This window comes from Danio aesculapii, chromosome 12 (assembly GCF_903798145.1).
Source record: "Danio aesculapii chromosome 12, fDanAes4.1, whole genome shotgun sequence".
Classification (NCBI taxonomy): domain Eukaryota; kingdom Metazoa; phylum Chordata; class Actinopteri; order Cypriniformes; family Danionidae; genus Danio; species Danio aesculapii.
The window spans coordinates 33153930-33179543 of NC_079446.1; the positions used below are offsets into that span (position 1 = coordinate 33153930).

The 25614-nt window shown below is 34.1% G+C and overlaps 1 protein-coding gene across 1 annotated transcript; it reads left to right on the top strand.

Annotated features, from left to right (window-relative positions):
• The first annotated feature begins 7465 nt into the window (after positions 1-7465).
• Positions 7466-24098, top strand: cpn1 (carboxypeptidase N, polypeptide 1). The gene is made up of 9 exons (XM_056469778.1): positions 7466-7799; positions 10210-10406; positions 13671-13826; positions 16440-16616; positions 18496-18607; positions 20494-20633; positions 22018-22117; positions 22201-22319; positions 23599-24098. Exons 1-9 carry the CDS (start codon positions 7565-7567, stop codon positions 23713-23715), a joined length of 1353 nt encoding a protein of 450 aa, XP_056325753.1. The 5' UTR covers positions 7466-7564; the 3' UTR covers positions 23716-24098.
• Positions 24099-25614: the final 1516 nt, after the last annotated feature.

Sequence of the window (25614 nt, forward strand, 5' to 3'; positions counted from 1 at the left end):
AAAACACAGCCAAGGAAACTCTCAAATTTTTTCAGAGATAGAAAATCAAGCTGTAGAATGGCCCAGCCAATCACTCGAATGCAATAGAAAATACAAATTAAAGATCAGATTTGATAGACGAGACCCACAGAACCATCAAGATTTATACACTCTGTTGAAGTCTGAGAAATGCATGTGACTTCATTCTTCATATGAGAGACTTCTTTAAGCTGCCGTTACTAAAAAGCCTTTATATTATATAGAATTAAATACAGTTCAATAATTCATTACTTTCTCCTTGTGTCATTTCATTGTTATTACACATAACTCCTTTTTCAGATCTAGTTTGTTTTGTTATATTTTTATGTTTATATTGTTTGAGTTTTTACCAAAATCTGGTTCAATTCCATGTCAACAGCTCCTTTAGAAATATTATTCCCTGGACAAAACATGATGTGTTCAATGCTTATTTTAATATCCAGCTGTATATTTGACACTATTCCCCAGATCTTTCAGAAATGGATGATCAACCTTTTCAACTCACATCAACCAGGAAGCCATGCAACAACACAAAGCAAACACTGCAAAAAAGAAAAATGTCTTGTTTTTTTTTTACCAATACTGGAACAAATACATAGAAATACTGATTTAACTATAATGAATAATGGTTTGCAAGGCACAAATGAGTTGTAAGTGGTGGTGTATGGATAATGCATCTATTCTATAGCATGCATTAGCTTTACAGCTTTGCATTCGCTTTCACTTTTGCACAACAATGAAACAGAAAAATGACGTTTTAAGATGACCTTTTGATATTTAGGAACTTGACAGGAATTCCCTAAAAACTTGAATAGGCAGAATTCGGGAAAAAAAAACCTGCTTGATGTTCAGTACTTGGGGTGGAGCTTGAGGTCTGTTGATGGAGTTGAGCTTACAGCCATCTTCAATGATGCATCACATTGTTGTAGTGGTGAGTAACTTTTTGCATATTTGCTTATTATAACTTACATATTCACATCCAATGTGTTTAAAAGTTTGAGTTTTCAGCCTTCGTTTCAGTTTGATTGTTGTTTTCCACGTTTTGTTCTCCACGTGCAATTTGGTCTTGTGGGCTGATGGCAAGTCAGAGATTAAATTATTGCAATGAAGTGTTTAGCTGATGATCGAATCTGGGCTTTATGACTCAGAAACCTTACCTAATAGTTGTTCATTGGTGGTCGATAAGTCATTAGTTTTTGTGATTTGGGTGAGATTGTGTCGTGTGATATTGAACGAGAGCATGTGAAAAATGATTTGCTTATCAAGAAATGGTTTTCTTTTGTTCTCAAAACTCCTTGTCAGAAAGTTATAGAATCTGAAATAGTGTGTGCAAATATTTGTAATCTATAATCTAAAAAATCTGTAATCTAAAAAATCTATATATATAGAAAGATAATTTGCATGATGATTTCTTTCTTCTGTGGAACACAAAAGAGGAAGTCATCATTTTTTCTGTTATTAAGGTGCTATATTGTTTCAAATGCAAAAAAAAAAAAAAAAAAAACATTTGATCTATCGACCAGAAGATTAGCTAAGACTAGAAACACACCATACATACATGACAACAACCACAGTTAATTCTACAATATTTATACCACGATCTGTGAGATGAAGTGTTTAGACATCCTTGTGTGACTGACATGCCCTGACATGCCCACCACAAAGTCTATAATGTTGCTAATATGACTGTGTTGCAAAAATATCATAACCTAAATAGAAAAATAGGCATAACTTATTTTCTTAAACTTAAAATGTTTCACCTTCGCTTGTCCTTTAAAGATCAACTGTCTTGGGATGCTTTTCTATATAGTCTCATGATTCATTTGATTTTTTACCCTAATTTTTGTCCCTAATTTTACTCCAACTCTTGTCCCAGGCATAAACATTTAATTTATTTCATATTTAAAGTTTACAAGTTTAAAAATACCTCAACGGGTATATAATCATTGACTAATTTCAGTATTTAAGATATGAAAATTATTTATATATATTTTGTAAATGTGTGTATTTTCCTGACCAACAATTTGAACAGACTTGGCAGATTATTTATGATGGATTTATGATGGTTTACGAAGTATCAACAATTAATCAAAAAAATTATATATTTACACCAGAGGAGCTCAACAGTGTTCATGGTCTTCCTGCAGAGTTAAACAGCAAACTTGATCAAACACACTTCTCTTTAATTACCAAGTGCTCCTTCAGATCGTACTTAGTTGGTTTAGTTGTGTATGATCAGGGTTGTAGCCAAACACTGCAGGAAGGTAGATTCACTCCAGGAACAGGGTTGAGCACCCCTGTATTAAACAATACTGTCCACCATTTTAAGTGAGAATCCATTTTGAATGAAAAAAAAAACCTGTTCAGCTAGAAGGTCACCTCAAACAGTATTTAGAATGAAAGAGCATCGAGAAGCAAAGATGTACCCATCAGCTATTGGACATCAAATAAGTTTTGTGTATATATATCCATATTAAGTTTAAGTAGGCAGATGTATACAACTGTTTGCGGATATGAGAGTGTATGAGAAGGGCTTTGAAAATGAAAATAGCATGTTCATGCTTAAAAAAAAAAAAAAAGATTTTTGTTTTTAAATACATTTCATATAACCACGTTATGTATTTTATAGCTATAAAACACCACAGCATACATTTTTTGCTCATTTTAGAATGTTTGAATAGGATATTATAGAATTGAATAATAGAATGAGTTATTTTTCTAAATAAATGCTTATGGCTGTATTATATAAAGATCTATGATACATAAAAATGAACTTTATACTGTACACGTATATTTACAGATGCCGATTATACTGTCAAACCTCAGACTGCTAAATGATTGACAGCACAGCATTGTGGTAAAATGGGTAAAATAAAGTATCAAAAGAAAACAACACAGTTAATGCAGAATGTTGTAACATTTTTTTGTATGGATACATATCTGTATCTGTATAAAAAATGAAGTTTTTTGAAAATGTAAAAATGCAGATTGTTTCCTGTGAGGGCTGGGAGATCTTTGTCTCTGAAAAGTCCCCAGCGGGATATAAAAAATAATATTGTCTGTGTATGTAATTATTCAGTCCATTTTAGCTGAAAAATAACAACTTTTATTTTTTTAATTTTTAAAAACAGCACATACAAACTACTTATACTACATACTACATACATTTGCAAAGAGTTCTTCGAGCTCGAGTTTGATTCACTTTCCGTTTCTGCTTTTGCAGCACTTCAAAAAATGTAAAGGTCTAAAAAAAAAAAACTTTTTGTAAAATTGAGAGTGAAAATAGGTTTGTTTACTTTCATTTTCATACTTTATTTGATGGTATTATATATAGTTTACCAAAATTTTGACGTATACACAATGCCTAAACCAGATTTTTAGTGGCCATGATGGTCAAGATGTTTAAATCTAAATTAAAAGCAGTACTTTTTTTTTTTTTTTTTTTCATTTTAAATGTACTTGTACTCTTGATATTGCAAAATACGAACTTTTAAGAACGCAAATCCGAGCTTCACACTTATTGAGGTATTGAGGAACATATGTGTGTGTGTTTATAAACACACTGTATATGTAATTGAATTGTGTTTTCTTTTGCAGATTTTTATAATTCCTTGTTTCAATTGGTGCATGCCAACTCCAGTTCCAAATGGTAATTATGCGTATTTATTTATTTCCATTTATTTTCATTTAACTGGGCTTTATGATCTAAATTATATTTTCATTTAAACACTACAGTGGCATCATGTAGGCAAACTATAATTTAAAGGGTTAAAATCCCTAAAATTAAGAACATTTTTGTAATTTTGTATTGATGCTTGTAAAGATATGTCAGTGAAAACAGAAAAAGAAGACTTTTTTTCAGACATTTGTACCTTTTAAGGACCTTTATTTGCATTTTAATTTATACACAAGGATTTTTACGGTGTTGAGAAAAAAGTACAGTTGGGTACGACCTGTAAACATGATATTAACTGTACAGTTTAGTTCACTTGCACAAAACAGATTCAGTATCCTTCAATACCTTTTTAAAAGGATTAGAAACTTGTGAAATGCACATTGGGGATATTCAAATTTGCATCCTATTCTTCATGCATTACAGTAAGCTGCACTTCAATTATATACAGAAGTGAATTTACATTTACTTTAGCCTAAGGTTTATTCATGTAACATTTTACTTTTGTTTTAAAGCAGCTTAACAATTTTCGAAAGTATACATTTCCAAGTAAAAACAAAACCAAGCAAAACAAACAACAGTAAGATTGGAAGATATTACAATTTTAGTATCTTACAAGACTATAATATACTACTTTTAAAATAAATTTTTTTTTTTTTTTAAACTTTCCCCAAACTGCATTTAACATCTGCAAAACGTTTTTGTGTCAGCCAATAAACATTATTTAGGTGATTACTGAATTGATTACATCTGTAACAGATAAAAGTACAATTGCCAGTCAGAAATAAGTAAACAGGTATGTATTTAAATGTTATTTTAGAACTTAGTTTATAAGACTTCTTTATGAGGTTGCTTTTGTTCATTTCTGTTCTTGGTCGATGTTTGTTTGAATTTTGTTTTTGTTTTTGTAGAAAACTGCAGAGATAAAGTGGCATTGATTCCTGGTAAAGAAAAAATTGATTGCTTTGAAAATAAGATTGGAAAATACCCAATCTGCAGCTCTGGCAACTCTACGCCATCATGCCAGATCAAAGAGGGAATTGGAGAGACTTGTATTCAGTGGAGAGCGGATATTAAACTAAGATGTATAAAACACTCTACCATCAATTTAATTGACCTTAAGGGTAATACATGTCACAAACTTTCAACACTGGATGTTCTGGAAATATCAATGTCCAGTTCTAATTTTCATCAAAATAAATAAAACCTCTAATTCTCTATCACAGAATCAAAGTGTGCCCTTGACCAACAACGTGAGTAAAAAACAAAAATAAACAAAGAATTATAATAATATATAATATTTAAAATAATAAATATTGTTTTTTTAGCTAACAGCTGCAATGGAGAATACAAATCTGGTAAATTTATTTATTTAATCCAAGCATTCAAAATTCAAGTTATATATTTTATATAAAAACATATTCATCACCCTGATGTTAAAAGATTTTGTTTTTCCTCAGGACCTGTGTATTCAAATTCTGCATCAACCCTGTCAATTGGTAAGACTATAAAACTAAATGATAAATAGATGTTTGCATTCATCAAAAGAATATTTTCACACATTTCTTTCACACATTTCTGTTTTACAGGCCTTCCAAAATATCTTGTGACTGCTATAGGGGCTTCACTATTGGAACTAATTCTTTAATTCATGAAACATTAAGCTATTATTTTTAAATTCTTCTTTTTTTTACATAATTAAACACTATAAGTGACTCTATCTATCTATCTATCTATCTATCTATCTATCTATCTATCTATCATCTGTCTGTCTATTTATCTATCTATTTATCTATTGTATCTATCCATCCATCCATTCATTTTGAATTTGCACATAAAATTACAGACTAACAAACTATACAGTAAAGAAATGTACAACAGAATCAAAGAGCAAACAGGCTAAACAATTTTCGTTTCAGACTACTACTGTCTGTATTCTAAATCCCCTTATTTATGTCATTAGTTTTCATGAATGCACTCATTTTATTTAACAAATAAGTATACAGTTTTATAAATACATTAACTGTTCATTCTGGCCTTCTCTTTAATCTTTCACTTAAACCCTATTTGCAGGGACTATTATTAGTCTTTTGGTACTTGATGACATCTAATCATTTGTAACTATTGCGGAGGTCACCTTTGAACTGTCCAGTAGTAACTTCAAGGATAAACTGTAAGACTGTTCCCTTTTCTCCACAAGAGGGCAATAAAGATAAGTAATTTTGTTGTTAAAAATGACTGGAACTGGAAAAACACTGCACAAATATTGCCTATGCCCTTTAAATGTCTAGAATGGCCCCTGTATAGTAATATTAAACATGAATGAGCATGAATGAAGGTATGTTGAATATACAGAACCACTTCTTGAAATTTATCACATCTCAAATAATTATCAAATCAGTGACATCACACAACACATACACCTGAAATTAAAAATGTATGTTCTATATTTGGAGTAACACAGTGGTGCAGTGAGTAGCACAAACGCCTCACAACAAGAGGGTTCCTAGCCCCGGCTGGGTCAGTTGACATTTCTGTGTGGAGTTTGCATGTTCTCCCACATGGGTTTCCTCCGGGTGCTCTGGTATAAGTGAATTGAATGAGCTAAATCGGCCTTAGTGTATGTGTGTTTCCCAGTGTTGGGTTGCGGCTGAAAGGCCATCCACTGCATAAAACAAGTGCTGGATAAGTTGGTGGTTTATTCTGCTGTGGCGACCCCTGACTAATAAAGATACTGAGCTGAAAAGAAAATTAATAAATGAATGAATATTCCAAATTTCAGTTGAACCACTGAAGTCACATGAAATGTTTTTGGTCACATTGAATGTCACATGATCATTTATAGAGGATCTCATCCTCATCGCTTTCAGATTTCGTCCAAAATATTTAAATTAAGAGTGTATAATAAATAATATAATTAACATTTTTGGGTGACATATCACTAGTGCATATGGGTGACATGCACACCAATTAATAAGAATCCATGCACTTTTCCAAATATTTTGATTTAATGTTTACTCTTAAGCCAAATGGCTAATATGGCAACAGTGAGGGCTAGTCAGTAATGACTCAAGCACATGGGCAATTAACTAAACACCCTGCTTGTTTGGCCATTGAAACGGTGTTACGTTTCCATCACTAGTGCTATTGAAAACAGGCATAAGTTCAGTACCAAAGCAACAACTGTCTGACTTGCTTGCAGGTTATAGTGAGTATGACTGACAGCAGCTCCTGGGGTTTATAGTGGAGGTGACGGGAGGAGGGCCTCACAGAGCCAGCTCCACAGTGCTCATTCCAAACCTTTGGTCCCCCATGGTCTGTTTTCCCAGAATGCCCCGTAGAAACTTCAACCTCTTAGGTTCCGAGTGTGTGTTTACTCTGAGTTAATGAATGAGCTAGTGTTGGAGCGAAAGTGGCTAAGTAAATGCTAATCACATCCCTTTCCCTCCAAATAAAATCTCCATTTCGCCCCTTTCCTGTTTGCTTTTATTACCCTTTTCTTAAATCATCAGCAATCATGCCTCAAAGAGACAAATCAAAGGTCAAGAAAGAAATGTTAAACTAGAAAAACAGAAGAAAGGTGGGGGTTTAGTGTGTGAGGAACATAAAGCCAAAGTTGAGGTGTCATTTGTGATGTCAACTCTCACTTCTCCAACAATGCCAATTGAGTAAACATGCACAAATGGTAGTGGAGAGAGAGAGAGAGAGAGAGAGAGAGATTGAGAGAGAAAGGAGGGGCCGTCCTTACTTGCTCTTCTAAGTGGGAGTGAGAGGAGGTCCAGAGGGAGGAGGCAAACGGGGAGAGCAGGATCGAGAAGGAGAGAGAGTAAGGAAAAGAAGTGGCGCTCTGTTTTTGCGGAGCAGTCTGGGACCATGCTGTCAGGCGGCTCTCTCATCTGGATTGGGGCGCTGCTTCTGGGGCTCGAGGCTTCGCTGACCAGGGCGTCTGACTTCCAGCACCATGGCTATGAGGAGATGGTAAGGGCTCTTTTTGCTGTCCAGAGCGAATGCCCCTACATCACTCGCATCTACAGCATCGGTCGCAGCACAGAGGGACGGCACCTATATGTCCTGGAGTTCAGTGATAATCCTGGCATCCATGAAGCATGTGAGTCTTGTGTTTACTCTTTTACCAAGGCATTAAATTCCTCACCCATATAACTTGAGTTGAGTCTGCAGGGCTGCCAGAGGTAATCATTTGGGTCTGATTGCATAATTTAGGCTGTTTTCGGAGAACTGCGCTTAAAAGAATTGTTTAAATAAAGCTTTGGCTGGCCAATGTTTAGTGGCAACTTGATTTATCTTGTTGCTTCTCAAACAGTCTGTAAATTGCATTTAGAAATGGACAGTAATGGGTTTAAGGGGGAGTGTATGCCTGGAGATGTGGTGGTGAGTGTTGCAAACATCAGTCTTATCATTGATCTAAATCAAGAACATTCCCAGAGGAAAGAAAATGTGTATCTTTAATCGCTCAGTTGTTACTCTTGGAACCAGAGAACAAATGGATGTTTCTGACTGCACTGAAAACAAGACCTCATTAATCTTGCACGTGAGAAAAGAAAGGAGAATAATCTGTCAAATTGAGCCCAGACTGGGCAAAAAACCAATGTTTGCAATCAAAAGTCTTAAAGAAACCAACTAATCTGTTCTATGCCATCCATATTTTTTTAAAACTGTCTAGATTTCCAAGGAATTTTAGAAAAACATCTGATGTCAATACAGTGTAACCAATGGTTCTATTTGATATTACAAAATGTGACAGAACAACTGCTGAGCAGTAAAATTTCCTTGTTTATTTCAGTCTGCAGACCTTGTTCCTTTGTTCACTCAAATTCAAAACACATTCAGCTCTCAGCTACTGGAAGCAGCTAAGATATATCAACAAAAAAGTTAATAAATCAGCTTATGAAAGCAACTAAATCTTTGCCATCAGATAAATAAGATCTGCTTCTCTTGGCAATATGTGTACAAAGGTAAAGCCTCAGAGAGAATTGCAGGATGTATACATGTTCCACACAGAGTACAAAAACAGGAACCGGTACAGCAGAGTGGGCAAAGTCAGAGTGACCTGACCCTTTAGATTGTAAACAATGTTTGCACTTCATGCATTAATGTTGAGGACATTCTTTGGTTACTCTTCGAGCAGTGCCACAGCACTGGTAATTTAATTATATGGTGATTAATGGGAAGACTATGATAAGTCTGCCTGAACACAATGGCTAATTAGATTTGCGATCTCACTGTCACTCACTTCTGCACCAAAAAAAGAACAAACGGAAATCTGCTGGTACTTGTTAGAAGAGATAATTGTGAATAATGAGCTGACAACTGGCTGTGAGACAGGAATTTCGATGAGAGCGGCCTGCTGCGCTGTTAAACAGTCAAAAAGCCTTTGGGATGGGATGAAAATGATGAATATTAATTCATTCATATTTGATACTAGAATTCTTTTGAGAGATCATTTAATCACACATCCTAAATTCTAACAACATGATAACAATATGGACATTCAAATGAATATGTCAAATATTTGGACAGTTCACCTAAATTCCGTCATCAATTCATTTCTTCTTACAATTATATTATAAGGCATCAGAATAATTGGAATGTAATGTATTGGTTTACTTTTTGCTGCTTTTTGGAGACCATTTATGGTAGCATTTCTTTTGCTTTGTAATAATTTCAACTTTACAGAATATATCACAAATATACATCAGAGTTAGGGAAATAGAAACTCTGAATCACGAGAAATTAACTGACATCGTCTTAGAATTTTAAGTTGCTTTTTTAAATCTTGCTTTTTTCCCTCACAGTTGGAAGTTAAAAATAGTTTATCTTGTAATCTGCAAGATTTCTATATATCCTGCATTTCAGAACTTTTAAAAAATTGAAAACTGTAAGATATAAGGATGCAAATTCTACAAAGGGAAGTCAGAACTGTGAGATTTTATATATGTATATGAGTTTAGATGCAAAAACCTCTAAATGCCAACTGAAATTTTGCTATAAAATGAGCATTTTTATCAGGCTTCTGTGTGTATGTTCAGTAATAATTTTTTTTATCACAAAAATAAGTCCTTTTCCTGGTCTTTAAAGTGAAATATCTCAACATAAACAAAGCAGGCTGACAAAAATGTACATTTTCAATGGAAATTTCAGATGCCACTTAGAGGTTTTTGCATCTGAACTTTATATATATATATATTTTCATTCCATGGAAAATACATGTTTCCATATCTCCATACACATTTATTGCCTTTAAAAAAAAAAACCTTTCTCCTGTTGTCTTCCACAAAACAAAAGTCATGCAGATTTGGATCGCCATGAAGTAATGATGTAAATGATGACAGAATCTCTTGACAGGTTTTTAAACCTCATAATGGGTTTGAACTTGTGCAATGGCGTCTTCTGAATTTTCATCTGCATGCATAGTGGTTGTTGCTAGCATGCTATTCACGGATGTGACCCTATGACCTCACAACTTCCTGACTGATGGTCACCTGACCTGTGTTTTTCAGTGGAGCCGGAGTTCAAGTACGTCGGGAACATGCACGGGAATGAGGTGCTCGGAAGGGAGCTGCTCATCTACTTATCCCAGTTCCTGTGTGAGGAATACCGGGCAGGAAACGAGCGAATAACGAGGCTCATCCACGACACACGAATCCACATCCTTCCTTCCATGAACCCGGATGGATATGAGGTGGCAGCCAGGCAGGTATACATCCCTTAGTAACTAATCTACAATTTCAAATAAGTATTCTACAACCCTAGTACTGTTTACAGAATATATCAAAAATCTTAAAAATATAAACTCAGAATCACAAGAAATTTTACCAAAACTTCCAAAAAAAGTCAGAATTCAAAGTTTAAATCTTGCCATTACTACTTTTTTTCCTCTAAATTTGCAATCTATTGCTAGCAATTTAGAGTTTGTATTGAGCATATCTGACCATTTTCAAAACTGAAAATCTTTAATTTGTCGATTTTGATTGTATTTTACAAATTGTTCCAACTTTTTTTTACTTGTTGAGAAAGAAAAAGTCAGAATTTTAAAATTGTGAGAGATTTTTTTTACTCTATTCTGAGTTTATAACATGCAATTCTGACTTTTCCTCTCTCAAAAAGGTGAAAAAGTTGAAACAATTTGTAAAATGTAAGATTCTAATGTTAACAATGGTAAAAATAACGATTCTCAAGATTCTTGGATAAAAACGTTTCACGGTATTGTGACTACTGCTCTGAAATATATTCTTTTTAACTGTCTGAGAAAAACAATAACTTTTTTTCCGCTTTGAACACAATGGCTGCATCCGAAATTGCATACTTCAATACTATATAGTTTGTTAAAAACAGTATGCGAGCCGAGTAGTATGACCGAATTCTAAGTATTTGAAAAACAGTAGGCGAAAAGTACCCGGATGACCTATTACTTCTGGTGAGATTCTGGAGTGTGCATCTGATGGATGCTGCGCTAGCCCATGATGCACCATGAGAGAATTTATGAATGGTAGTGAAGCGGGTGTGTCACGTGGTCATGATAATTTGGCGGATGTAGTACGCCCGAGCTTTATTCATACTACTCACATTCATACTGTATAGAACGTATTTTTCTATTGGTCGAGTAGTAAATTCATATTCAAATGCAGTACCTACTAAGTAATAGGCAATTTCAGATGCAGCCAATATATTTTATTTTGAGAAACATTTAAAATATTTTGGAACAGTAAACATGTCAGGCTAAATAATTCAAATGAATCATTAGCTATGTTTCCATCCAAAAAATGCAAATAAAATTTATGCGCAAAACGGGAATATCAAATAAAAGATGTGCGAATAAGCAGCATTTCTATCCAACAAGTCCAAAAAACCTACATCGCCACTTCCTAATTAACTGGCGGCAAATATTAACAGTAAAAATGGAATTTGCTGTGGTAGGAGAAAGTGCGCAAGTCTTTTCTTCATTTAATAAATGACTTGCATCTCAGAAGACAATGGCGACATGCAAAAAACGCGTGGTGGCGTTTGAAGGCATGAGACACAGAGCGCAGATGCTATTGACAGTTCTGGAGATAATTAATAATATAATAACACTAATAATGAAATGGTTAAGGGTTTTAGAATGACCAAAACAACATTTTAGATGTTTTACAATGTGTTCAGCTGCTGATTTGTCCATTTACACACATTTTTATTAACACATTATCTCTCATAACAAAATCACATGACCTTTTTTAATGCGAATGCTGGAATTTGTTCAGTAAAAATGGTTCCATCATAGTTTATGCGCATCTTTTCTTATTGAATAAAACGTTTATCCTACTCAGTTATGCGCATACGGTTTTTATGCGCATTTTCAAAGTTTACGCGCATCTTTGCGTTTCCATCAACCGTTTTTTTTATGCGCATATGATTCCTGTGACACTCCAGAGACAGACGAGTCTTCGCTGAGGCCAGCTTCCAGCCTCCGCCGCAGAGACTGCAGCTCTGCACAAGACGTTTGGCCATCGGAGAAATTAAAATGGTCGTGCCCAACTGAGTCTGGTTTCTCTCAAGGTTTTTTTTCTTCACTTTCGCCAATTAGTGAAGTTTTTTTCCCTCTCCGCTGTCACCACTAGTTTGCATGGTTCGGGATCTATAGAGCTGCGCATCGTTGGATTTGCTCTTCAGTGTTTGGACTCTCAGTAGTGATTATTAAACCACACTGAACTGAGCTAAACTGAACTGAACTTAAACACTACAAACTGAACTACACTGTTCCTATTTACTATGACCTTTTATGTGAAGCTGCTTTGACACAATCTACATTGTATAAGTGCTATACAAATAAAGGTGAATTAAATTGAATTGAATCCAAAATGCGCATAAAAATATGTGGATGGAAACATAGCTAATGACTTATGCTGTCTTCATTGGTTTCAAAAACACAGACTTCTTTATAATTTAAAACAGCATCTTTGGATATCTTTTCTGTTGGAGATACTGTCATTAAGACATTGTCGTTGGAGATAAAAAAAACATTAAAAAAAAAACTTACATATACTGTAAGAAAGGTAAAACGGAAAATTTTGACGGCTTTAAAGCCTTGACTTTTCCAAACCACCTTGAAAACACTTATCGTTCCATGCCTAGCAGCAACATGTCCAAAATTAATCAATCAACAGTTTACAATAAGAAGGTAAACTTGTATGAGGATTTCATGTTTGGGTATAAAAGGAGCATCTCAGACTTCAAAAGCAAAGCTAGATTGTCACATTTCTTCATGCAAAATTGCAAATAGTTAAGATCTTTAACAAATAATATAGTGAGAAGATTCAGGGAACCCAAAAAATCTGTCTGTGACAGGAAACCTCAACTAAATGTGCTCGACCTCTGAGCCTTCACACATGCACACACACAACACGTAACCAACAGACCATGTTACGAACACGACCATGCATATGTAAACACTTTTTTATTTCTCTGTGGCAGCTTTGGTGTGGGAGTGTTGAAAATCTCTAGTGGCCACCAGTTTGTTATGTAGGAATCAGCCGTATCCCATAATGCATTGCTGGCTTTCTTCTGAGACTAATTACACATCCAAATATAAAACAATGCGCACAGAAATAGCATTTTGGGCAAAGCATCCACACACCTACAACATTCACACATCTAAAATGCAAAATTACAGTAATGCAGACTCTTTCTTGATCTTTCAGACTAATTATATGTCCGGCAGTAAATGGTGGTTGAAAGTGGCCACACACACCCAGTTATCAAGCGTCTCGCTGGACCAGACAAGAAGTAGCAGAGGAAACCACCTCAGCATCAGACAGGGTTTATTTAACATGTTTGAACTCGCTTACACAACTCACACAAGCACAACCAACCACTTGAGGTGTAAGTTTCACACCTGACATACTGAGAATGTTAAAAGGTAACAGGTCTTCTTAAGGGTTACTTAAGGGATGGAAAGTTATGGCCTCTTCATCTGATTTTACAGGGTCCAGAGTTCAACGGCTACTTAGTCGGACGTGGAAACTCAAAGGAAGTAGACCTGAACCGCAACTTCCCAGACCTGAATGCTCTGATGTACTACTATGAGAAGCACAACGGACAAAACCACCATCTGCCACTGCCGGATAACTGGGAACTACAGGTGGGCATCAGTCAATGTTGCTAATACTGGTAAGATATACAGTGTCTGTTTAAAATAAGAGACTAGTCATTAGGTTTGTTACTGAGTTTGTGAAAGAGCTAAAATATATTTATTTCAAGTAATAACTGGTGTGGCATTGAAAAATCGAAGGTCAAAACATCTTGCCAAAGTTCTTTCTAATAAAGACCTTTGAGATGACATTGGTCCATGCAGATTAAATTATTGATGAGTATGGCTCTGAGATCTGCCTTATTTCACTAGGAAATCTTCTTCGAGTTAGTTAGTTTTTAGGTATTTTACTTTTAGTCAGCAAGAATGTTAGTTCAGAATGTGGCTGTAAAATATTTCCAATGATTTCTGTTTCAAATAAATGCTGCTTTTTTGAAAGAGCAGGCATCCTGGCCAAATGTTTCCACAAAAATATTAAGCAACTGTTTTCAACATTGACAATTTTGAGAAAGATTTCTTGAAAAGAAAATCAACATATTAAAACGGTATTAAGTTGAAGATCATATAAAACTTAACATTGCAGTAATGGCAGATAAAAAATGTATATGAATTGTTTTGGAATTTTAAACTGCCAAAGCAAAATGGCTATATAACTGGTTTTACTATATTTTTGAGCAATTAAATAAACAAATTAAGTACTAAATTAATTTATGAGAGTACTTTATTTAGTAAGTTGAAAACATTCAGCATAACCTGTTTAGTCTGATTCACAAAATGATAGAAAGGTTGACGTAAACATACCCAGCAAACAATTTTTTGTTTAATAGACATCTAAACGTAGACAGCTTGGCTAAAACAAGGCTAAACCTGTGCTGTCAGTGAAAATATAATAGCCATCGAAGAATAGCCTAAAACTAGACTACTTCGTCAAATAGACAGATTAGACAGACTTTATATGTGTAGTCATTCATTTCTGTTTATTTGATGACTAGTTTTGGTCTTTTCTTAGACGTCTATTTGATTTTCACTGACTTAATTTAAAATTTAGCCTTGTTTTAGCCAAGATGACTATGTTTAGACGTCTATTAGACATCTATTAAACATCTTTGAAAAACAAAAAATGCTTGCTGGGTACCTTTTCAACAATTAGATTACATTATTTTATTACTAAAATCATTTAATTTACCCCAAAAAGGTCTGACCTAATGTAGTAAAAGAATCATTAATAGGGCAGTTAAGGAAATTGAACAATTAAGAGGGACTGGCATTGGTGTTATTATACAGTAATTTATTTAAGATTCCCATCCCCACCTATCATTATATGCGTTCCCAGATAATCAAGTGATAATCAAACTGATTTTAGAGGAAAAAAGTGTAATAACAAGGCTTAAATTATCCAGAATATATAATAATGATACCAGCATGCCATGGTGATGGATCTGTACATAAGTAAAGGCTCTGTGTAAGTTTCCATTGTGTAACTTTTTAATTAATCTCATATACATAATTCCTGTTGCATTCTTCAGTAAAATTCAGGATAGTGCCAATTTCCTGCATTGCGAAGAAAAACGTTTTTGTTTTTACAGTTGGACAGCACACTTAAGCTCTCTATTAGTCTGTCGGTAACCCTCCCAACTCTCATACTGCCGCTCTGCTCTCTATCAACCACCAACAGGCCCACCTTTCACAAAACAGGCTGGGTCTGTGTAAATGAACTTTTTTTTTAGCCAGTACTGCTGTTAGTCATCATTGCATGCTCAGGATATTTTTGTTAGCCTTTCACAACTTGCTGAGTAATATAAAGTCAGTCTTATCTGCAAGGATCCATGCAATCCATCATTTGGATTTTCTACAAAGAACATCTTGTGCTTCGATGGAATCAAAAACACCTGACTTTTTATCAAAAGTATAGCTTGCATGCTCACAAATATGCTTATCTGAAATGGATCCAGAAATACTACAGAATAGTGCACATTACTTCTTTATTTAACACAATAAATGAAAGAATTCCAGATTTTTGGACTCAACTCATTCAAGCAGCTCTTTCCAGGAACAACTCTCTATTTTCCTCAGTCTAAAATGAGATTTCCAGCTTTAGAGAAGTACATCCACTGGCTGCCAGACATCCCTCAGGATAACAACAAAGAAAGAAGTGCAGCCGGAGGAGTAAGACATGTTCCAGTAACGTCAATGTGAGTCAGGAGTTGTCATTCTCATATCAAACTGTGCGCGTGACCCCCTGACCCTTAGCACTACACAAGCCTAAGCAGAGCGAAAACATCTGTGTGCCTTCACAGCGTGAAACCTGACTCTTCAATGACAGCCGGGGCCAAAGGGACGCTTGAATGTTTATATATACAGAACCATGCATAATAAATACAAAGTCTCCTCAAAACAGGGCATGGATGTGATCAATAGCCCAGCAGCCATCTCGAAGGAGGCGGACAGACTGATTTTAAGGTCAGGTGGAGGTTTATTATACCTTCACCTCTAGCGGGATGCATTACCACATGTCAGATCTCTCAGATAACACTACTGAAGGAATATTCCAAAGAGGCTGCTTTTGGGAGTATCATGGCACAAAAACGTAAAACAAAGGATGAAATAATGTACACAGTATGTATTTTTTTAAATGATTTTTTTGTTTGCTCTTGGTTTATTCAGGTGGAGCCAGAGACTTTGGCTGTGATCAAATGGATGCAGAATTATAACTTTGTTCTGTCTGCTAATCTTCACGGTGGAGCTGTAGTGGCTAATTACCCCTTCGATAAGTCACGGGAGCCCCGGATAAGAGGCAAAACTACATATTCAGCCACTACTGATGATAAAGTATTCAGAAAGGTAAGTTGTTGGTGTAATTTTATGCTTATACTTTACCTTGTTGTCCAGATAATAAACCACTGATAAGTTTTTTTCTGAAATCTGTGACACTAACAAAACATTGCATGTAGCTATCAACCAAGATTGAAGATACAACCAATGGTTTAAGTTTGGGGGCCATGGTTATTTGTTAGTCTGACCAAGGGCAGACAGGTGGAGGGTTTTAAGAAACCTGTTTGAAATCAGGCATTATTTCTGCAGTACTGAATGGTCATGGGAAAAAAGCAACAGCTTCTCTACTGAAAAAAAAAATGTAATCCTGTCTAGCCAACAGTCTAAAATCCTTCAGAAATCAACCAAATATTGGTCAATAAGATTAGACTGGTATGGCAACTAAGGATGGTTAAGTAAATACTTTTCTGCTTTAAAAAAAAGTACACGTTTAGAAACAATTGTAAGAAAGCCATTTCCCCAAAATAATGTAAACATAGTGATTCTGTGGCACATAAGGATTCAACCAATGGTGTGAGTTTGGGGGTTTGGACAGTTCATTCCAAAAAAATAAAAACAAACTGCAATTATTTACCCTGACCTGTTCAAAATCTATTTGAGTTACTTTCTTCTGTTGAACACAAAAGAATATGACTTCCATAGTTTTTTTTCTACAATGGAAGTAGATGGGAGCCAGCAAAAATCTTTTTTCATTTTTCAAAACACTTCTTTCATTTTCAACAGAAGAAAGAAACTCAAATAGGTTTTGAACAAGTTATGGGTGAGTAAATGATGGCAATTTTGTTTGAGGGAACTGATCATGCCCCCAAACTTGCAGCATTAGTTGACTCTGTGTTACCAATGTAATGGCTTGATAGTGCCACGGAATCACAATGTTTACATTGTTTTGGTTTAAAACCACATTAGGGAGAATAAATGATGAGGTAATTTTTATTAGTGGGTGAACTGTCTCTTTAAGCAAGCCACTTGTAAGTTTATTTCCCCAAATAATGTAAACACTATGATTCTGTGATCAAGCCATTACACAGACAACATTGATTCAACCAATAGTGTTTGGGGGCAGGATAGATTTTAATTTGACCAATGGCAGATTGGCGAAGCATTTGAGAAATCTGTTTGAAATCAATCATTAATTTTGTAAGTCTGATTGGTGATGTTAATCTATTGAAAGAAAAAAAATACTCAAACCAACCTAAGTACATTTTCTTAGCTGGTTGCTTTGGTTTGAGACGGTCTTCTAGCTTAGCCAATAGCACACAACTTCTCTGAAACCAACCATAAGTCAGTTAAGACAACCTAAACAAGAAAATCAGCTTTTGTTGGTTAAATATACTGTACACTTAATCTGGTGGGTGCGGTGGCTCAATAGTTAGCACTGTCACCTCACAGCAAGAAAGTTGCTGGTTCAAGCTCTGGCCGGGTCAATTGGCATTTCTGTGTGGATTTTGCATGTTCTCCATGTGTTCATGTGGGTTTTCTTCGGGTGCTCCAGTTTCCCTTACAGTCCAAAGACATGCGGTAAAGGTGAATTGAATAAGCTAAATTGTCAGTAGTGTATGTGTGTATGAAATTGAGAGTGTATGGGAGTTTCCCGGTACTGGGTTGCAGCTGGAAAGGCATCCGCTGCATAAAACATATGCTGGATAAGTTGGCAGTTCATTCCGCTGTAGCAACCCCTTATAAATAAAGAGACTAAGTCAAATGAAAATAAATGAATGAATGAATGAATGAATGAATATATTCTGTACGTCTTTTACCCCAGCAAAATAGTTTTTACAGAAATCACACGAATCAACTAATAAAGAGAGTTGGCAGTTGCTTCTTCCCTAAATTCCCTTGTGATTATTTACAGATTTATGTGTTGTGTGTTGTATGTGTGTGTTTGTAGCTGGCAAAGACATACTCTTATGCCCACAGCTGGATGCACAAGGGCTGGAACTGTGGCGATTACTTTGATGAAGGAATCACAAACGGAGCCAGCTGGTACTCTCTGTCTAAGGGTGGGTTGTATTTTACATACCACGGCTCTCATTCAATTACTTCAACAAGGCTTGCGGTTTTGTCTCATCTAGAAGCCTTGTAATTTAGCTGAAATTTGGAAATTACGAGCACTTTTATCTTTAAAGAAATGAGATTGTGTGATAGTTTAGAGATTTTCACTTGTAAGCATGCCACCGCCTATGTCAGAAATTAACTTCTTTAACGAGCAATTCATTCAAGCTTATTGCTTTTTTTTAATGGGTCACTTTTTTGTTAATAAAATTTAACTGGGGCTCAAATTAAAAAAGTTGCATTTGGGTACTTCAAAAACAAATAACATATATTCAAAAACATTAAAAAAAATAAAATATATTAACATAGAACTCCATACCAGCATAATTTCTGATGATAACTACAAATTCACACATTCACACAAGGATTTTAACCCTTTAAACTACACTTAGCTAGTATGCATATCACTGTTCTTTTTGTCTAAAAAAATTATAAAAATGAGTTTTTTTTTCATAAATGTGAACCACATTTTTTATTATCACTCTTAGATAAATTTGAATTTTATATATAACTTGTAAGCATTATTATTTTTCCCTTATTACTCATAATTATAATTACATAATTTTAATTTATTTGGCAATGCCCTTCTGACAAAAACCACAGGCCAAACCTAAAAAAAAGTGCCTAACAGTTTATATTTTCAAAAAATAATTAAACCTTTTTAAAGCCAAATCCAACCAAATTAAAAATTAAAACCAATAAACATAATATTAGATCACACTCTCCGCACCAGATAAATAAGATCTAGCCCCGGATGCCAGATCCTGTCAGGAAATGTCCGTTTCTCCAGTTATCTAGACAACAAGTCAGCAGAGTTTCCAATACACAAACTTGTTAACCAGTAATCAACAAAATTAACAATCTACTATTAATATAAGAGTTTACTAAGAAAGCCAGAAAGGAGCTGAAGCAGAGACGAAGTAATGATGATAAAGAAAGAGCAGAGTTTATTGAATAACCTTAGTTACGTATGATTCAATTCTCAGACTTCGTCTGACCAGGATAAATCCAACAAGTGTTATTACACCACAAGCAACAACAATGGAAAATTACTGCTTCACAACATTGTCCAGAGACATTAAAGACCTTGAAATGGAGACATTTACTTTTCTCTTACTCATGAAAACAAGTGTCGCTTGAATCCACACAGTCAAAAGATTATAACAATATGAAAAAATTAAATAATAATAAAACAATAATTATAGGAAAATAGTAATAATAAAATATAAAATTATGACAAATAGTAATCAAATCATAATCAAATCATTAACTAATGATCAATAAAATGATATAATGCTAATTATATAAATGACTAATAATAATAATAATAATATGATTAAATAAAATAATTAAATGAAGAATAAATGAATATAAACAAATGAAAAATAAACACAACACAAATGAATGGTTGTTTCCTTGAAACAACACACACATAGGTTTGCTACAAAGATTTTCAGATCCTTAGTTAGATTCTTCAATAGACTTTATGACTGTATGAGGAATACACTTGTTTGGCTAAATTTATGCTGTTTGCATTAACAAAGCCACAATTATCAAAACACAAATGAAAGCGATTAAAAAATCCATAAAGACACAAAAACAAATCATTAATTTCACACTGTACACGCCAAGCTTCATGTATATTTCTTCTAACAAAACATCATATATTATAATTGATATCTTAACGTTTTAAATATCCAGGGAATATTTTTCCATTTTGGTGGCATTTTTCACTCTAAACCTATAGTTCTTTTCTGACCCTGGCCAATATTGTGCTAAACATTCACCAATTTAATGTGTGATTAAGAAGAATTATCGCTTACTGTCTCTGAAGGGATGCAGGATTTTAACTACCTCCACACGAACTGCTTTGAGATCACTCTGGAGCTCAGCTGTGATAAATTTCCTCCAGCGACAGCTCTCGCTAATGAATGGCTGGCCAACAGAGAAGCTCTAGTATCCTACATGGAGCAGGTGAGACCACACTTTAGGACAAATTCATAGACGACGACAACCAAACTGCACAATTACAACTACATTAAACACTGCAAAAAATTATGAGTAATAAATAAATAATTTGAGGAGATACAGACTAGAAACAAGTCAGTGCAGTAAGATGACTATACTTTGTATGATTTCTTGAAATAAGAAAACTTACATGGGCTGTAGTTAAAAAAAAAGTCTTAAAATAAGTTTTAACACTTATTCCAAGCAGTTTATTTAGTCTAACTATCTTAAAACTAGCTTTTTGTCTGGTATACTTTTCTTATTTTGGGTGAAATGGTCTTAAGACTAGACTTCAGGAAAATTCCTCTTAATTAAAGTATTGTCATTCTGTCTTAAACTTAAAACAAGATTATTGTATGAATTAAATCAAGATCACACAAACATGCACATTGTCCACAAATCCTTATTCAAATTATGACTTGACAGTATTTACAATGCAATATTATAACTTATTGCTTCTCAAAATAAACTGAAGCTTATTGCAACAAAATAACTTAATAAGTGTATTTTGTCACTAAAGAACAAGTGTAAGTGTGGCTGAGCTTATTTAATGGCCCTAAAAGAACTTAAAACAAACTATTTCAGCTTAAAAAAAAAACTCTTTAAAATACAATGCTGATCTTATATTATGTCTCTGATTGTAATTAAGCACAATTTGCAGGTAAAAACTTAATTTATGCTTTACTACCAAAGAAAACAGATAAATAATCTTAAATCAATCATAATAATCTTACACAATCTGATCTCGCATAGTATTTTATTCTTTAAAATAGATCAATAAGATCTGTTTGGCTAGAAATAAGATCGTAACACTTGAAACAAATTGTTCCAGTTGAGTATGTCATTTCTCAGAAAATCCAACTCATGGTGATTTGAATATGCTCAATTGTACAGCCGCTAGAAAATGAGCAAGTCAACACAGTAGTCACTAAATGCAATAATGCATTAATCCTGAAAACTTAACCAACTGTTGGTTGCCTGAAATGTGAAATGGCCTTTACTGCTGTAGTTTCGGCTCTCTTAACTGGTAATGAAACAAGTAGAAGTTCAAGCTCTTCCATCAATGCATTTAGCAAACGAAGAGAGCCGAGAGAAGGCCAGTATATAGTGAACACAAGTAAGGAGGACAAATTGGTTCTCCATAACACCGGCCGGTAATGAACCTGTCCCCAGGTACTTAAAATGTGAAACTGATATGAACCTTTAGGGGTCTCGTTGTGAGTTTAAGTAACTCTAGACTGTTCGCTAGCACATTTAAAGTAATGGATGGAATCGGTTTACCACTTTGAGTGCAGTGCCTGACCGTAACGAAAGCTTAATTGACATATCATGGCCCACTCCTGTCCTCCAGGTGCACCATGGGATTAAAGGCATGGTCTATGATGAGAACAACAACGCAATTAGCAATGCAGTGATCTCTGTGGCAGGCATAAGCCACGATATTACCAGTGGTAAGTGTTGTTCTATGTTAAGAGCTGATTTTTTTTATGTCCATATTGGAATTCATTATTTTATGTGTCTGATGCTGTCTTAGGGACGCTTGGAGACTATTTCCGCCTGCTTTTGCCGGGTACCTACACGGTGACGGCTTCTGCATCAGGTTACCAACCCTCAACCAGCACGGTGACAGTGGGACCAGCTGAAGCAATACAGGTGATAAATAATATAACAAAAACACTATTCACTACTTTTTACAAAGACTACCTTTGTCGGATATACAGCTGTTTATATTAGAAATAATTCTGTTTTTAATAACTCACCCTTCCAATCCCTTGAGACTTTTGTTCATCTTCGCAATATTTTAGTTGAAATTTGAGAGCTCTCTCATCCTCCATTGACAGGTTCCAATGGTTCCAAAATCCAAAAAAGAACCAAAAACATTGTCAGATTAGTGATTGACTTCAGTTGTTCAACTGTAATCATATGGCACTTCAAGAACACTTTTGTGCACCAAAAAAAGTTTAAAAAGCACCAATAACCTGTAAGAATGACTTTGTTTACCAATGTGCTCCTCATCAGATCAGGGTGTGTGTTTACTACGTAGAACATGATGTTTGCATGTTGCGCTGCAGACGCTAAAGGCAACACTGTACTTCACGTAGTAAACATCCTGACAACCTGATGAGCAAGAGAAAACATTGGTGAACGAAGTCGTTTTTGCAACACAAAAGTGTTCTTGGAGCTTTAATATGAATACAGTTTACCCACTGAAGTCACACTGAAAGATTTGACAATGTTTTGGTTCCTTTTCTGGACTTTGAACGTCTCAGGACTGTTGCTGTCTATGGAGGATGATATACAAAATTTTCATTTTGGGTAAATTTTTTGTGAAATCATCTTTTAAATTAAGCAGTATTTATTAAAGAAATGGGTACAATGTCAAAATAACAAATTATTTAAAAAGTATCCTGTGATTAGCATAAGATCTATTTATCGTTTTATATTAAGACACATACAAGGTGTTGGATAATTCATAGTCTGACTAATAGAAATTTGCTGAATGGTGAACAAGCATTAAAATGTCAGTACTGCATCTCTAATGTGTATAAAACGTTATTATTTTTATTTTTTGGACTGCGTAATTTTTAACATTATGAGACGAATAATGAAGGACGTCTTTATGGACCCAAAAAACCTTTTATATGTTGTATTTATTGGGTTCTTATTCAATTGAATTGATCTTTGTCTATATATATATATATATATATATATATATATATACATATATATATATATATATATATATATATATATATATATATATTGTAGATATTGTAGATATTTACAGTAGATATTTACAAGTTTTTAAAGTTCTATTTCTTTTGATATCATGTTGGTAAATATTTATTGATAATATCATATGTGGTATGTATGTATAATAGTCAATTAAATATTTTTTTCTAACCTTTTTTTATTTGTTTTTTTACTCCAGTTGCATTTCACTTTAAGAGCTCAGCCAAAAGGAACAAACTTGAACGTGAAGCCCTATCTCAACAAGAAGGGCCTATCGACGGCTAAAATTCCTCCTACCAACCTTGGCCCAAGATAAAGAGCAAAAACTTTTCTCTCGATACAGACAAAACAAGTCTTTACAGTTTAAACTGAAGAACAACAAAGAGAAACATGGACTCTCACTGTGACAAACCTCATCTTCCTTGTTTGTATAGATGCAAAAAAGCGGGTTTTTCATTGAGAAATCCATGTTTTGCTCATGTTCTTGTGGAGCTTAAATATATGTATGTCTTATAATGGGAACAGGAAAAGTAGAAAATGTAAGAAAAAAGATATTTCTCTTATGAGAAATCAGTCTTAGATTAATGGAGACATTTAGATGGACTGTTACTGGAAATTATGTCTGAATATGACAAGGGGTTGATCAGCTTGTCTCCCATTTGAATAATGATAATAAAATAAACATTTTATCATTTAAAACTAACTGAGATTGGTGTTTTATTTATTATTTGTCCAATTTATGTTTTAATTAAAAATATGCAATTAAGTATTTAAAATATTGAAGTATTTAAAATAGTATCTTATATATGTATTAGTGTGTGTATTTTATTGTAAAAATGTAAAGAATTTTTCATGAAGGCACAATACAACCTTCAACTATTAATGAATATACATTTTGTTCGTTTAATCTTTGAATTTAAGTTTTCCATTTGTATACAAAGTACAAGTACAAGGTATTTTCTGAGATGATCTGTCTATAGAATTATACATTTGTTATCTAGTATAAAGTGAATTTCTTAAAGCGGTTCAGCTGAAGATATTTGCTTCGAGTAACATCATTGAGTTAAAGGGATAGTTCACCCAAATATTTAAAATGATCTCATTATTTATTCTCCCTCATAAACTTTGAGGAGTTTCTTTGTTCTGTTGAACACAATAGAAGATATTTTATAGAATGTTGGTTGCATCGATATGAAAAAAATACAATGGAAGTCAACGGGTTACCAGCTACAGTACTAGCATTTTTCAAAATATCTTCTTTTGTTTTCAACAGAAGGAACTCAAACAGATATTTTGAAGGTTGATGAGGAAATAATGGCAATTACATTTTTTGAATGAACTATCCCTTTCAGATCTGTTAACCAAGTACATGTAAAAATCAAGTAAAAAAATTAAAAAGCAAAGACTTCTTTTCTGCAAAATTGTTGATGTGGCAAAATGATTTATAAGCTCAGCAATTATTGTATGAATAATGCACATTTGTTTATGATTTTTTTACAGACTCCTTTCAATCAGTGAAATATCAAAGATATTTTAGCTTAAAAACCATTGTATTGATTCATCATAGATTCAAAAAAGTCCAAAACTACCATCACTCTTAGAGTGAAAAACTATCTAATGCAAGCAAGTTAATACTGTGGCTCCCGAGGATACATTGAGGGCTTATGAAATTAAACAATCAGTCTGTGCAAAAAACTGAACATAATTCACACAGCCTTGTGTTGACATCTTATTTTGGGGTGAACTATCCAATAATGTTGAATTCTTTATTGCAAACCTGACTGCATCGCTGATAATATCATCTTCTTGTGCACAAACCTATGCTTGCGATTATGCAAGTTTTCATACAGTAACTTATACAGTGTTTTGAACTGTGTTTTTCATGGATTTTATTCTTTATAAATTCTCCACTCAACTACGTAAGCTTAGATAAAATCCTGTTTACTGAACCCTAAACAACACTAGGGGTCAGTGGTGTAGCGGTAAATTCAAATCATTGCTTTTACTAAGTGAAAAAAGCTTTGAATGTAGTAGAAATGAATCCTAAAGATTGCAGAAAATGTAAAAACAAATAATTTAAGAGCAGCACAACATGACACACAACAAGTGTGACTAAAATTTTCTTTGAAACAAAATACATTAACAAAAAACTGTCTAAGTGGAACCATTGCAAGCCTTTATAAGCGTTAAAAAAGTTCATTCACCCCAAAATGAA